Below are 15,286 nucleotides of genomic sequence, written 5' to 3' on the forward strand. Positions count from 1 at the left end.
ACTTCCCTTCCTATGCACACCAGTACCAGTAATGCTCGTGTTAGTACTCCTGAAGATAAGTTCCCTTTCCCGGACATCAGGGTCGTGGTGACCTGCAGATTTGCAACTGAACAGCTGTCTGAAACTTTGATGAATATGTATCCTAGGCGTGTTTAAGGTAAGTCCTCTGTTCTAAAAAGGTGTAAGACTGTACTCCTTACTGCTGTAAGACCTCGCTTCCCTGGAATGCTTTCTTCCTTTCTGGAAGAGGCCTTCCCGGGTTGTGATCCTTATTCTGGCTCAAGTAAAACTCACGTTATCTTTCTTACCTATAGAATGATGACTGGTTATTTTGCGTCTACAGGTCAAACATTACTCTGGATGTTTCCGTGAAGGTGTTTTTAGATGAGATTAACATTGGAATCGGTGGACTTTGAGTAGAGCCTCTGTGGTGTGGGTGCACCTCATCCACCCAGCTGGGAGCCCGACTAGAGCAAACACTGACCTCCCCAAGGGAGAGGGACTTCTGCCCGCAGAACGCTCCCCCTGGGCCCCACCTGCCCCGCAGGTCTTGGTCTTGCAGCTGAACAACTGTGAGAGCTGGTTCCTTTAAATAAATTTCTCTCCCTACAGACATCCTGTTGGTCCAGTTTCTCTGGACAACCCGACCAAGACGGGGCAAAGCAGACTTTATTCTGCCCTCAAGTCTCTGTTCAGTCGTGGGGAGAATTAGCATTGGATAATCGTGTGCAAAACAAAAAGAGTAAGATAGCCCCCCAGAGGTGTTGCAGGAGACGCCCAGGTTGGGGAAAGCCCCTGTGAGGTGACCCTCTGGCTGACCTCGGACTGAAGGACATGACAGAGACCTGGCAAACGGGACAAGGGCAGAGGGGGCAGAGGGGGGCCCGCTGGAGCAGCCTCTGTGCCCAGAGAAGGGCAGGCCAGTGGGCAGGGGCAGGCTTAGCGTCAGGGCCAGGGAAGAGCCGAGTCAGGGCAAGGTCAGGCCACGGCAAGGGCCACACAAGGTCAAGGGCAGGTCAAAGGCAACGTCATGAGCACAGCCAGGACGAGCACAATCCGCGAAGGGCCGCCAGGGCCTCAAGGCCCGGGGCCGCGGTGCCCCGCCCCAACCACGACGTCGTCCGGCCCCTCGCCCAATCCCCGCGCGTCCCCGAGACTCGGTCCCACCCCTCTCCCAATCCTCCAGGCTAAGCCCCGCCCGTCTCCCAGTCCCGGCGCGCCTCCGTGGCTCGGTCCCGCCCCCTCCCTCCCCTCATCCAATCCCCACGCGCCTCCGTGGCCCGGTCCCACCCCCTGCCGCCCCTCACCCAATCCCCGCGCGTTCCCGCGCCGTCGCAGCGTCTCTGTGCTGCCTGAGGCGGGCTGCGGCCTGGACATGGCTAACATGGAGGCGCTGCTGAAGCGGGAGCTGGGCTGCGGCTCCGTCAAGGCCACGGGTCACTCCGGAGGCGGGTGCATTAGCCAGGGCCAGAGTTACGACACGGACAGAGGACGAGTGTTTGTGAAAGTGAACCCCAAGGCGGAGGTCAGGGCCGCCGTGGGCGGGGGGGCGGTGGGGGGGCAGGGGACTCGGGGGCGGGGTCAGAGGTCCTGGGTCCGGTCCTGGTCGGGGTCCAGGTCGGGGTCTGGGGCCCGAGGTCCAGGGTCCGGGTCCTGGCCCGGGTCCGTGTCGGAGTTGGAGTCCGGGGTCTGGGTCGATGGTCCGAGGTCCGAGGTCCAGGGTCCGCGAGCCTCCCGAGTGCAGCGGGGATCGTGCACTATGGACGGTGATGCTGTGCACGCTGTCCCCGTGATTGGTGTGGCCGCTACTTTGGGAAAATCCGTTGTTTATGGCGAGTTTTGAAGAGGGGCGTGTAGGAGAAGCCCTTGTCCTGGGATCCTTGTGAACCTGCAGACATCGCACCCTGTCTGAGTGATGGGACACACGGTAGCCCCGGCAGGTCCGCTCAGGCTGCTGTCACTGTCCCTAGACTCGGGCGTAGCAAACGTTTATTTCCCAGGTCTGGAGGCTGGAAGCCAAGATCGGGGCGCAGCGGGTTCGGAGTCTGGTGAGCCCGTCCGGGACGCAGAGGCGCTTCTCCCCGCGTCCTCGGGAATACCGTCGTGGGCTCCACCCCAGGGCCCCACCGCCTAACGCCGTCACGTCGGGGTTAGGCTTCAACATGGGAATTTTGGGGGACACGACATTCAGTCCGATGCAGCGCCCTCTGCGTCCGTTTGTACGTGGAGTCTGCTCCGGGGCCCGCGGAGGGTCGGGGGCTCACTGCCGAAGGGTGCTCGGTCTGCTTCTTGCGGGCCCTTCTTTGTCCAGTTTGGGTGGGTTCACTCCAGGACTGTCGGCTTGAAGGCCCAGGCTGGCGGCGCAGGCAGCGCGGGGCTGGGCGCCGCCTTGTTTCCACGGGGCTGAGGGTGCTCACCCCAGAACCTAGTCCTACGGGTCACACACCCTGGCCGTGCTCTTCTCCTTCCTTAGAAATCATCCTGGCCCCTATTTTAATTTTCTTTGCAGAAATGTGTCCCACCTTCCACGATGTGGGATGATCTCTTTCTGAAGCGCTGCTGTTCTCTCAAGACCAACCTTCTCCTCTTTGTTCTGCAGAGATCAGCTGCGTGTGGTCCTGTACATCCCTTTTAGAGGCATCTGCCAACTGTTCGTCCTCGAAGTTACCCTTAGGTCGATTGCCCCCAGGCAGTGCCAGTGTAGCGGTGTGTCCTTCCTGACTTCCTGCGGCAGGGCGTCTGTGGGTTTTTCCTCTTTTGTGGCGTGCATCCTTTTTATGTCTGTATTTCCACCTTCACTGGCATTTGTAATAATTCACAACTTGGTGTTGATTACAGGGGAAGCAAGTATTTTCCATGATTAAAATGGAACCACTTAGGGATGCTTTTTAAGCTTTGTTCTGCTGCTGCTATTTCTTTGTGTTCTTACTCACTTTTTATTTCGTGGTTAAAGGCCATTTTCTTTTCGCTGATCTTCCTTAGGTGAGTTCCTTCTAGCCCTTTGGTAATAGTTCCAAACATGTCGTTTCTAGCATGCTTTGGAATGTGTGAGTTATGCAGATGCACTGGCCGTGGAGTCTGCCTTTGCTGGCTGTTTGGAAAAGGGACTCTGTTCTACCTTCCTCCAGACTTCTAAGAGAAGACTACCTTGTTGCTCTTTCTGTCTTCCTTCTCACCCCTGCTGGAGTTGACCTGGTCTAGGTTGTTTTCCTCTTGATTATTCTTATCTGCACTTTGCACACTGTGTCATACTCCGCCCCTCAGTTCTAGATCTTTGGGAGCACGATGCTGACTTTACCTGGTGGCAGTGTTCCTAGGGTTAGTCGGACACTCAGGACCATGTAGCAGTGGGTATTTCTTCGAGAAGCCTTGGCTTCTGGCTGGGTTCACAGATCCTCCTTCGCGTCTCCCTGCATTTTAAAAGTTCTGTCCCTTGCTTTACTCTCACAAATGGTGCTCTCGTACGGAGTGTGGCCAGGGCCCAGTTATTTTCCCTTTATCTTCTAAAGAGAATGCTCTGAAAATTCTCCTTAAGACAGTTTTGTTCTTTGTCCTCTGTGATTTTGGCTCTCCATATAATAATAATAATTTAGATAATAATATTTATAAAAGTGTTTAGAATGGACGATGTACGTGTTAGCTGCTGACTCCGTTAATCATGACAGCAAAACTATGAAATTGGTAGTTATTAACCTCATTTTACAGATGAGGAAACTGAGGCACAGAGAGCTTAAGTAACTTGCCCGAGGTCACAGAGTTAGTAACTATAAGAATAAGTCCATGGCAGCACTGTTTGTGGTAGTGCCAAACTGGAAGCCCAGCTGTCCATCAGCAGGAGCTGAATGAGCACATTCTGGAATATTCACACGGCAGAGCTCTCTCTCTACAGCTGTGAGAATAAACAATGACTGTTGATGCACCAATGTGATGGAGAAGCCAGGCCATCTGCCCCTGTGCCTAGAATGACAAAGCAGACAGGACAGGTCTGCGCTGTGGGGGTGGGGGTGGCTGGGGAAGAGAACAGCCTCTGGGCGGGAGTGTCCAGTCTCTGGATCGGGCAGCAGTTGCACGGTGTGCTGGGTGTTTCCGAGTTTGCATTTTTCTGCATGTGCTTCTGTAGCATCTTTACTTGAAGAAAAGGAAAAGATACTTCAAAGGGGAGGAATTATCTCATCTGGGAAGTCAGGGAAGATTTCTCTGAGAACTCAAAACCGATGTTAGTTGAAATCTGAAGCGTGACAAGGAAGGAGCTGACTTGGTAAAAGATGGGGCATAGTGTTCCGAGCAGAGGTGACATTGCTTGGGGGGCTTCCAGGCTGGAGGAGGCAGGGGTCTTTGAGGAACTGAAAGAAAGCTGTGATCCAGGAGCATGGGTCGGGGGGTGTGCATGCAAGTTAGGGGCGGAGCCCGTGGGGGGGCCCAGATGAGGGTAGGGAGGTGGGGCTGTCAGGCAGGAAGCAGGCAGGGTTGGTAGCTGGGGTGTGTTCAGGGTGGGGTCCACCTTCTCTAGGGGTCACTGCAGTGGGGACAGGGTTGGTAGCTGGGGTGTGTTCAGGGTGGGGTCTGCCTTCTCTGGTGGTCACTGCAGTGGGGGCAGGGAGGCCAGGTGGAGGATGGTTGCGGCAGTCAGGAAACAAGGACTTCTGGGCAGGATGGAAATGGGGTGAGAAGAGATGGTTTTCAGTGCTAAGAAGGAGATGCCATAGAACCCTGTGGTCCATTCAGGTGAAAAAGAGACGCCAAGTTCCTGGCACGTGTGGATGGAGGGCGACCTGCACCCGAGGGGCCAGGTGGGCAGGGTTGTGGTTGAGGTGCTGTGTGAGGATGACCCACGTTCACAGTCCAGCTCTGTGCCAGGCGCTTAGTGAGGTGCTAGTTAGGAGCCTCTACTTTCCTCCCTGTGGAGCGACTTCGGATTCGGCGACAGCATCGAGATGGGGTCCAGCACCAGAAAGTGCAGCCTCGAACGTACCCTCTCCGCCACCAAAAAGCCAACCAGCCGTCCGTGTCAGTGCGGTGCTTGAGAACACGCGGCCCCACAGCACATCCGCAGGCGGCCTCTTGCTCTCCCTCCTCTCCCCGCTCCTCTGTCGTTTTTCTACAGGCCAAGAGGATGTTTGAAGGGGAGATGGCAAGTCTGACGGCCATCCTGAAAACAGGCACAGTGAAAGTGCCCAGACCCATCAAGGTTCTCGATGCGCCCGGAGGCGGCAGCATGCTGGTGATGGAGCACCTGGACATGTCCCATCTCAGCAGGTGTGTTGGCGTCTTCCCTCTGGTTGGCTTTGTTTTTCCTCTGAGTGGTTCCTTCATGCCTGGAGCTTGTATGTGGGGGTATAATTTTGAGGCATGTGCTGTGAGGAACCCATGACCCCACGCCTGAGGGGTTCTGCAGCCAAAGGCAAACAGGAAGGGACTCTCTCAAGGTGAGGTGCTGGCAAGGACCTGGCTGCAAGCTCAGAGGTGGCTGGGAAGGGCTGTCAAATGATCAGGGCCCTTCATCTCCCCCTTGCTTCACCAAAATAGAGTTTGTATCCTCAGATGTTTGACCTGCTCCGTGTGGCCTGTGGCCTTTCAGATGGGTGTCTGTCTGCATTTATGTCACGCATTTAGTTGCTGCCTTTGGTTTCACAGTCATGCTGCAAAGCTTGGAGCCCAGCTAGCAGATCTACACCTAGATAACAAGAAGCTTGGAGAGACGCTCCGGAAGGAGGCCAGCACAGTGGGTATGGGGCTGTGTGGGCCCCGAGGGACCCTCGAATGGAGGACATTTGGCCAGTATGGGTGCGTGGGTGTGGTTGTGCCACGGCTGTGTGAGGATCAGACCCGTGTTGATGCCAGGGAGGAATGTCGACCCCATGCTGCGTGCTTGTAGAGTGCACACAGTGGGTGCAGTTAGCGTCCTGTCCTGCAGAGGCATTTGAAAGACAGGAAATATTTCCTGGACTTGAAGCCTCATCACATTTGGTTCCTTTTACCTCTCACTCTCCAGAAGAAAGCCTATCAAAGTTTCTCTGGCATTCTATACAGTGCCTTTTCCCCTAAGGAAAGTGAGACGTGAGGCTCAAACTGACAGCCTCACACTTGACCCTTTGGAGCTTAATGTGGCGTTAGCATTGAGGTGTCCTCCAGTAGTCCCCTCCTTTGACCTCTCATAAGCCCTGCGCAGCCCATAGGATGACTCTGCCAGGCAGAGTAGCTGACACACCAGAAACATGACCAAGAACCTACTGTGCCCAACAGGTCGGGCAGACTCCTGTCCTGTGAGAATCTGCTGTGCTGGACAGACAGCCTGTCCCTTCCAAGTCACATGTGGCTTAGTCCTGCAGGACTTGCTTTGACTTTGGGAGCTGCAAATGATGAGACCATTTCAAAGCACAGCTGTGTGTCTTTCACGAATGGCAAATGCTAAGCTGGCCATGGAAGGCCTTCCTTTTCTGATGGGTCATGGGGTGGATTTTTCCTCCTTTTTTGTACGCAACATTGTTGCTCCTCTGAGCATCCTCTGGTGCCTCTCCTGGGAAGTAGTGGGCATCCTGGATTGTTAAGTGTGACAGGTCAGGCTCTGTTCCTGGGTCCTGAGAGTCCGTGGAGACCATGGCCCTCATTTGTCTCTGGATGAGAACAGGGTAAAGAAGCGTGCACTGAGGTTAGGCCTCCAAGCTGCTCTGAGCTCCAGCAGCAGGCCTGAGCGGGCAAGGAACTAGGCATCCTTCTTGTTTTCCTTTTGCTTGCAAGGGAAAGGAGGCGGGCAGGTGGAACGGCCCTTCGTGGACCAGTTCGGGTTTGATGTGGTGACGTGCTGTGGATACCTCCCCCAGGTGAGCAACATTTTGCCTCCATTTCCCAATCAGGTCGACTCTTTAGAAACAGCTGGGGAAAACACACCCTCTCCCTTTTTTGGTGAAATGTGGTAAAAGTCCTCCCTTTTTTCTTTGCTAATTTTTAAGAGGTTGTCGTACCTCACATGCTGGGTAAGCTCAGAGAAACAGAGAAGGACCAGCAAGTTAGGATGCTGGATTTCAAGGTGGATAAAAATCAGAAATTTAGAGGCTGGCCCTGTGGCCAAGTGGTTAAGTTTGTGGCCCCGCTCCAGTGGCACAGAGTTTCGCCCAGTTCAGATCCTGGGCGCAGACCTAGCACCGCTCATCAGGCCATGCTGAGGCCGCGTCCCACACAGCAGAGCTAGAAAGACCCACAACTAGAACATACAACTATGTACTGGGGGGCTTTGGGGAGAGGAAGGAAGAAAAAAAATTAGAAAGTTAAAACATGTCTAATTCTACATAGTCAGCTCTCAAAGGTAGCATAAGAAAAGGTTGTAACTCTAGATTTATGGTGTTAAGGTTGGTCCCCCGGGAATTTCATTCTGGGGAGTTCTGCTTGATGCCCAGCAAAGACAGAGTGGGTTGGATGGTGGCTGTGTTCTCAGGAAAGGCAGGTGGCTTCTGAGAAGGAATACTGAGGAATCTAGAAAGCTGGCAGGGATTTCCTGGGAGCAGAGGGTGTGGCAGACACAATTCAGATTTTGAAATGTTGTAGGAGGTGGTCCAGGAACCTGCTTGGTTAGCGAGTGGCTGAGGGCTGGGGCTCCCTGGTCCTGGCTGCTCCACGCTGTGCTGGGGGGCTTCAGCTGGCCCTCTCCTTCTTCTCCTGCCTGTAACTCACTGTGTGTGTTGCATGTATGCGTACATTTGTGGATGCACACATGAAGGTGTGTGAGGGTGCCTATGTGTGAGATTACGTGTGTTTGTGCATGATATTATGTCATTTGGTGTCACATACGGCCCACTGTGCTGCTCTGCTTTTGTGAATGTCTGTCTTGCTTCCTTCCTGGGTGGTCAGCACCTCTGGCCTGGATATCCTCTCTCAGAGGTGTTTTTGAATGGGGCTCTGCATGGCTTCTCATGTTATCACTCTCTGCAGAGGGCAGGGCTGGCTGCTCAGGAGAAACTGAAGAGGGGTCCTCCATGCCCAGGTGGATGGTCAGAAATGAGCCCCAGGGGTCAGGGAAGGCCAGCACCTCTGGCCTCTGTGCTCCCCTGTGAGTATAGATTGAAAGAAAACGTCCTAGAGCTCTTCAGAGTGCTTGCTGCTCCTCAGTGGCAAGGGCCCCCTTGTTTCCCACTGCTCCTGGAACAGGATCTAAGGTCCCAGCATATCCGAGAGGCCCCATGCTGCCTGGTCAGCGCCCACTCCTTCACACCCATCCCTGTAGTAGCACCTCTAATGACCAGCCCTTTCCACTTTAGGGTACCTCCTTCAGGTACCCCATTTTCCTCTGAGCTCTGTTTTCTCCCTTCTCTGTGGCCCGTGCAGGTGAATGACTGGCAGAAGGACTGGGTTGAATTCTATGCCCAGCAGCGCATTCAGCCCCAGATGGACATGGTGGAGAAGGGGTCTGGGGACAGGGAGGCCCGTGAGCTCTGGTCTGCTCTGCAGGTGAGTGGAACCCCACGCGCCCTGTGCCCACCATGCCCTGTAGGCCTGACTGAGGGGGGTGCCAAGGCAGGTGCGGCCACCTGTGGGTCTGGGTCTGGACAGGCGGCAGGTGGGGCCAGCCCGGAGGGCGGCTGTTGGTGTCTCTCCACCGTGTGTGAGCTGTGCGTGTCCGAATGCATCTGTGTGCCACGTTCTGCTCAGGCTTGTGGACCACACTTAGAAAAGCATCTGCATCCCTCCCGCACGTATTGGTCACCTCGCTGAGCCTGCATTTCCTCCCTGCAGCTGAAGATCCCTGACATGTTCCGTGATCTGGACATCGTCCCAGCCCTGCTGCACGGGGACCTCTGGGCAGGAAACGTAGCAGAGGATTCCTCTGGGCCCATCATTTTTGATCCTGCTTCTTTCTATGGCCACTCGGAGTATGAGCTGGCCATAGCGGGCATGTTTGGGGGCTTCAGTGGCTCCTTCTACTCTGCGTACCACAGCAAAATCCCCAAGGCTCCAGGGTTTGATAAGCGCCTTCGGCTGTATCAGCTCTTTCACTATTTAAACCACTGGAATCATTTCGGATCAGGGTATAGAGGGTCCTCCCTCAGCATCATGAGGAATCTCACCAAATGAGCTTGCAGTTCTCTGGAGGGAGGCCTCTGTGGGGAGTGTGTGGGGCCTCAAGTTCAGGAGCACCAGATCCTAAGCAGGTGCCTGTCCCGGTCCCTCTCGTTCCTCCACAGCCCTCTCCATCAGGGGTTCTTCCTCATTTCTTCACACACTTGCAGTAGCTTCAGACCAACTCTCCAAGCCTTGTAAAGTATGTAATATCTCAGAAGAAAGGTTTTGTCATCCTAAAGTTGTACGCCTTGTTAGACTTCCTAGCTGGATAAAACCGCACTCGAAATGTGTGAACGGAAGCACCTGCGGAGCGTGGGCTGCGTCGAACCATGCCGCTGCCGAAAGGTGGGGATGGGGAGTGGCCTGTGTACTGGGCCCTTCCCACCAGCCCCACGGTCTCAGCTCCAGGAGAGGTGCTGATGTTTGGGTCTAGACATGTGACCGTCTTACTAGGAGCATCTTACAATGACCAGTTCCAAAATCAGGCACATTCCCTGTCCTTTCGGTGTTACCTCTGGACCCTGCCACGGGCTGAGCAGGTCTGGAAACTGATTCTGGGAGTGACCAAATGGCTAGCCTCTGGAGCCATTGAATTGCTCCTGTCAGCCCTCCGTCTCGTCTGCCGTCTGCCAAGGCTTGGCAAGTTGTCATTCCTTTGCATCACACGAAACCAGCGCTGAGCCAGCCATTCCCTTTCCTGCAGTCTTGCAGCGATGAGAAATGTTCATGAATGGCATTGATGCTAATAAACCCTTTTGCATAAAAATTTGAATAAACTCTGGTTTCAGTGATGCACGAGACTGTATATTTCGCTCATTTAAATCATAATTCAATGTTTATCTTAGCTGTTTGCCAAGAAACCTTTGTAATATATTGTGACAATAAATGAGTACAACTGTTGTTTCTTAAAAGAGCAATTTTTTTCTTGACTTTGTTCGTAAGCACAGAGCTTCAAACTAAGGGCAGTGTAGCCTGAGGACTTTCTAACATCTGACTCGGGTGCAGTTTAACTGCTGTTCTCAGTCACCTGCGAGATTTGGGAAACAGTAAAGGGAGGTTGAAAGTAACTGTCAAATTGCATTTCGGGGAAGAAGCCAGTTGGTGGCCACCTCCGGGGTCCGACTTTGGGCTCGGGGCACATCAGTATCAGAGACGACACCAGTGGTCTCACGAGGAGTTCAAGGGGACTGATTCATTTTTTCTCTTGTCTGCTTTTTGTTTCTCTATTACACGTCAGGGCACCTCAGTGGGACTCAGAAGCAGAACTGATGCCTTCATTTTTATTTATTTATTTTTTTCATTTTCTGACATCATTTATTTATTTATTTTATTGAGGTCATATTGGTTTATAACATTGTGTAATTTCAAGTGTACCTTATTACATATCAGTTTCTGTATAGACTGCATCATACTTACCACCAATAGTCTAGTTTTTATCTGTCACCATACATATGTGCCCTTTTACCCCTTTCACCCACCGCCCACCCCCTTCCCCTCTGATAACCACTAATCTGTCCCGTTTGTCCATGTGTTTGTTTACCTTCCACATGAGTGAAATCATATGGCGGTTTGTCTTTCTCTGGTTAATTTTGCTTAACATAATATCCTGCAGGTCCTTCCATATTGTTGCAAATGGGACAATTTTGTCTTTCTTTATGGTATTCCATTGTGTGTATATTCCACATCTTCATCCATTAGAACTGGTCCCTTCAGAGTTCTGGTTCTGTGGGAAGGGAGAGAGGACTGTGACTGTTAAGAGCGTGTGGTTGTGGGAGTTTCAGACATGGTGATACCTGGACTACTGTTTTCCAAGATTTTGGCCTATTTACCCCCTGGGGAAACTGGTAACTGTCTCTGAGGGAAGGATGCCATGAGCCAGCTTCATTCCGATGTGCGGGTGCTGCCCTGTTCCCCTGTGTTGGTAACAGACTGGTTTCCAGGATGGTTTTGGTTTCCGCGGTGGTGGACCTGAGGTCTTCCAAGAGATAACTGTTCTGCAGCTGACACCTTTTGGGAGGTGCTGCCCAGGGCTCCTTCTCTTCAGTGGTTAAAGTGGGAGCAGAAAGGTCAGAGGGCAGAGGCTGGATAGAACGTGTATTTGTTCAGTTCAAGAATGTTAACAGAAGGCTCTCCATCTCATGTTCCCAAATTCGCACGAACCATCAAGTAGATGAGTGCCCCGAGCAGAACCACAAGTCAGTGGCAAGGGGAAGGGTGCTTTCTGGCTCCCGGTGGTGTCGCTCGCAGGTCCCCGCTGGGTTTGGTGGTTGCTGGTCACTGGAGCAGGTGACAGGATGCTGGGCTGCCTGACAAGGAGGATGGCCTGGACCCCCTCTTGAGAGAGTCCTCTTGGGTGCTGTGCCAGGTACAGGGAATGGCTGATTCTGCCCCACAACGTCCCCCTCTGGGGCCTGAACATCACTTCTATGTCAGCATAGCGGTACTGGGGATGAGAGCTGAGGCCTGAGCTTTCCCAAACTGTATCCGGGAAAACGCTTCAGTCCTCCAGAGGGAGAAGTGTTACCGCATGCATCTCAGGGAGGCCGTGGGCGAGGGAGCAGCCAAGGTGGAGACGTGGGGAAAGCTTGGCAGGCACTGAGCTGATCGACAGTGGTCACAGTGCTGCAGGGCTTTCTGGCTTTCTAAGCTTTGCAGTTTATAGCAAATATGTATGTATGGTACCTAATTTTGTATTCATAATTTTATATATATATATATATATTTTTATGGATAAAGGGTCGCCAGCATCTTATAAGCCTCAAGCCCAAAGTTCCATGGACCCACCCAGAGTTGCTGTGGATTGTTCCATTCCATGAAAGCCCCTCTGTGCACATACCAAATGAGGATGAGCATCTGTTTTCTGGGCTTCTGGATCGGTGGAGGGTGGCGGGGGGAGTGAGGTTTTGATTTAGAGGTATAATTTCACGGGACACTTGTATGCTGGTGTCCTGACAGCAGCCTGCCTCCTGTCCTTGCTGAGTGGCCTGCTGACATCTGAAATAATGGGGAGGTTTGGCTAGACCCATAGGGACAAGCTGTGGATACAGCACCTAGGCCCCTTGGTTGTGCAGAAGAGCGGGGAGAGGTTTGTGCTGTTTGGGCCCGCCGTGAGCATCACAGGAGGCCTCGGAGGCAGGAGGTGCAGGGGGCTGGCCGCTGCCCCGAGCGCCTGTCCAGGTCCCTCAGCTCTCATCTCGGGTGGTCGTACTTATTTCTTACTGAAAATGAGACTATTGTATGAAAATACCTCATTATATCTGCTCCTGTCAGGGTATCAGCCCTTCCACAGAAGTAAATCTAGATAACTGCACTTTAGTTCTCCACCTGAAAGCTTTTCATTTTGCATCCTGTTGATGACAGCGGAACTGAAACATGGGCTTTTCTCCCTTAAACGAGGATTATGGATGTACTTTACTGCCTTCCTGATTGGAGTCTTCACTGGAATCAGTCATTACATTGCTTCCCTCCGTGCGTTTAAAAACATTTCAGGCCGTTTGCTTCGTGTTGAGGAGCCTCAGCCAGCTGTGCCCGCCCAGTTTTTGCCCTTTATGGGGTCCTGGGTGCAGAGGGCTGAGTGATCCCCCCTTCGGTTGTTGGCCCATCATTGTTATTATTAACACTTCATGTGAGACTTCTCCCTTTGTCTTGGTTACTCATCTCCCTTTGTTCCCTTTTCCCCCCGCTCACTTTTCCCTCCTTCAAATCTGACCTGCTGCTTTGGAAATACCAGGAATCATATAGCCAGTGGGGTCTAAGCAGAATGAGGGTGAGGCCAGGAAGGCTGTCTTGGGGTGAAGTGTGTATCTTCAGGGCTTGGATTTTGAGATCTCTTTTAGGCTCATTCTAGGTTTGTGGCTCAAAACATGGGCTGAGAGAACTGAGGGAACTCTTGTGGGAACTCTTGTGGAACAAGGTCTGACCCTGGATGGATGCCCCTAAACACAAAAGCCGAGGCTCTGTGACGGTTGTGTTTTGGCGCACCAAGCCCCTCACAGGTGGGTCCTGGTGGCCGTGGAGGCCTCCCATTTACTCTGCTGTCTTGAGGCTGATGTCTGCAGGGTAGCGTTGGAGGGACACTTATAAACCGTTGAGGCAGATGGGACTCTCTTATGAAATGGTGTTTAGCATACTTTGGGATTCAAAGGGAATCTAAGTGGGGCTGGCCCTGTGGCTGAGTGTTTAAGTTCATGTGCTCCTCTTTGGCGGCTCGGGGTTCAGAGGTTCAGATCCTCCGTGGTGTGGACCTAGCACCACTTGTCAAGCCACGCTGTGGCAGCATCCCACATAAAATAGAGGAAGATTGGCATGGATGTTAGCTCAGGGCCAGTCTTCCTCACAAAACAAACAAACAAACAGAAAATACCAAAGAGAATCTGAGTAATTACAGCCAAAATAAGGGAGGAAAATGCAAGTGTGGAAAAGAAGCTCAATTCTCTACAGAGAGCAGTGTACCTGACCCCGAGACAAAGTTACCTCTGTTCCAAACAGACATGAAACTAACAGACGTTTTCACACTGCATCACATTAGACGTGGGTTATCTCCATGGGGGATCCTAGTGGAGGTCTTAGGAACTACAGACCATCTTAAAAACCTCAGGACAGTCCACTCCGGTGTGATGGAAACCATTCTGCACTTGGCATCAGGAAGACCAGCGCAGGGGGGGCTTGGGTACGTTACCTGAGCTTCAGATCCAGACACCCACGGGGTGTCAGAGATGAGCTTCCTGGGGGCACTGCCTGCCCGTAAGTGCTGCTCAGCGCGTCTGGTGCATGTCTCCCCACTTGGGAGGGTTGCTGCTTCTATCCTCCCCATGTTCTCCCACTGAAATTTGCTTCCAAAAGCTTCTTGCATGAGAACTTGCCTCCCTGCCTGGGTTTCCTTGTGGCAGAAGTATGTGGACACACTGGAATATGTTCAGAAACAGGGATTGGCGTGCTGGGGGACTGTGGTGGGCGTAGCAAAGCAGCTGGATCACAGCCATCTCTGAATTCTGAAGTGGCAGAATTCCCGTCCCTTTCCGAGAACAACCATCTGCCCAGGGGGCGTGGTCCCAGTGCAGTTCCGTGTGGAGGCTGGAATGACGGACTAGCGGTGACACCTGGACAGTGTCCATTGGCTCCAGGTTTCAGCCAGGGCCTCAGGACCCCATCCCCTACCCTGCTGCCTGATTTCAGACTGGGCTGTGGTGATGGCCTTGGGGTTCGTGCCCTCAGCTGCCTTCCTGGGCCCCTTTTCTGAGCAGCGTTACAAGCGCCCCCCCCCCCCCCCAAGACTCCCCCAACACGGAGCAATGGGCTGTTGCTTGGCTGCGGGCTTTTTCGTTCTCAGTGCCACTGACTCTGTGTTCACAGTAAGGGGATCTGAGTAAGCAGGAGAGTCCTTCCTCTGCACAGTGACCCCATTGGTACCTCGGCCTGTCCCACTACCCAGATCCACACCTCCCAGACACATTTCCCTTTAACGATGCCGAGTCCTGAGAGCTCCTGTCACAGCTCCCTGAGTGTGGGTTCCAGCTGTGCCTGAGAGGCACCTTCTGCATCTTTGCAGCCATAATTGTGGTTCTGGGAGAACCGGGAGAATGAGGAGACTGGCCGTGGTGAGGAAGGGGACTCACAGCTCACAGGGCAGCTTGGAAGTGCCTGAGTCACATCTCCCACTTGAGCTCCCAACCACAAACCAGAACTCTAAGGCAGGTTTGGGAGGAGGGTGGCGCCAGTATGCAGAGTCAAAATGCTCTTCTTGGCATGTGTCTTCATGCTGAGGATTCTGCGCTCGGACCCAGGGCTGCTCAGACGGATGCTGGGAGGCCTGGGGAGTGACTCCAAATACCTAGGTTCGGGACCAGTAAGATGGTGTGCCACTGCCTGGCTGCCACCCGTCACATTCAGACCCTGCTTGGGCAAACCATGCCCAAGGCCCGGAAGGAGGCTCAGTTAAGACCAGTGTCTCCCCCAGGGTGCTGGGAGAAGCTGGAGGGCCAGGCTCATGAGTCCTTTCCCAAGATCCAGTAGCAGGGTGGGCTTCACTAGACTGAGAGAAGAAAGCTAGGAGGAGGAACACATGGAAGGGCACATGCCCCTGACAGATGGCCGTACAATCTCTCCTGTCCCACTTGCTCTTGTGCAATGACCTTGTACATGCCAGTGCATAGATGTGTGCACATGGGCATGTGTGTGTTTTTGAAGCTCCCTTCCCAAGGCAGCCAGTCTCTGTAATCGGGAGTCCCACCTG

At 53.3% G+C, this 15,286-nt stretch overlaps 1 protein-coding gene across 2 annotated transcripts; it reads left to right on the top strand.

Moving 5' to 3' along the window:
• The first annotated feature begins 1,282 nt into the window (after positions 1-1,282).
• FN3KRP (fructosamine 3 kinase related protein) lies at positions 1,283-9,967 on the top strand. 2 transcript variants are annotated; one of them, XM_014865008.3, is made up of 6 exons: positions 1,283-1,525; positions 5,105-5,256; positions 5,635-5,726; positions 6,739-6,821; positions 8,320-8,442; positions 8,728-9,967. In XM_014865008.3, exons 1-6 carry the CDS (start codon positions 1,376-1,378, stop codon positions 9,064-9,066), a joined length of 939 nt encoding a protein of 312 aa, XP_014720494.1. In that variant the 5' UTR covers positions 1,283-1,375; the 3' UTR covers positions 9,067-9,967. The 2 variants fall into 2 exon arrangements, with proteins under 2 accessions (XP_014720494.1, XP_070339995.1); XM_070483894.1 differs by having other exon boundaries at positions 1,360-1,525; positions 2,600-5,256.
• Positions 9,968-15,286: the final 5,319 nt, after the last annotated feature.

This window comes from Equus asinus, chromosome 13 (assembly GCF_041296235.1).
Source record: "Equus asinus isolate D_3611 breed Donkey chromosome 13, EquAss-T2T_v2, whole genome shotgun sequence".
NCBI lineage: Eukaryota > Metazoa > Chordata > Mammalia > Perissodactyla > Equidae > Equus > Equus asinus.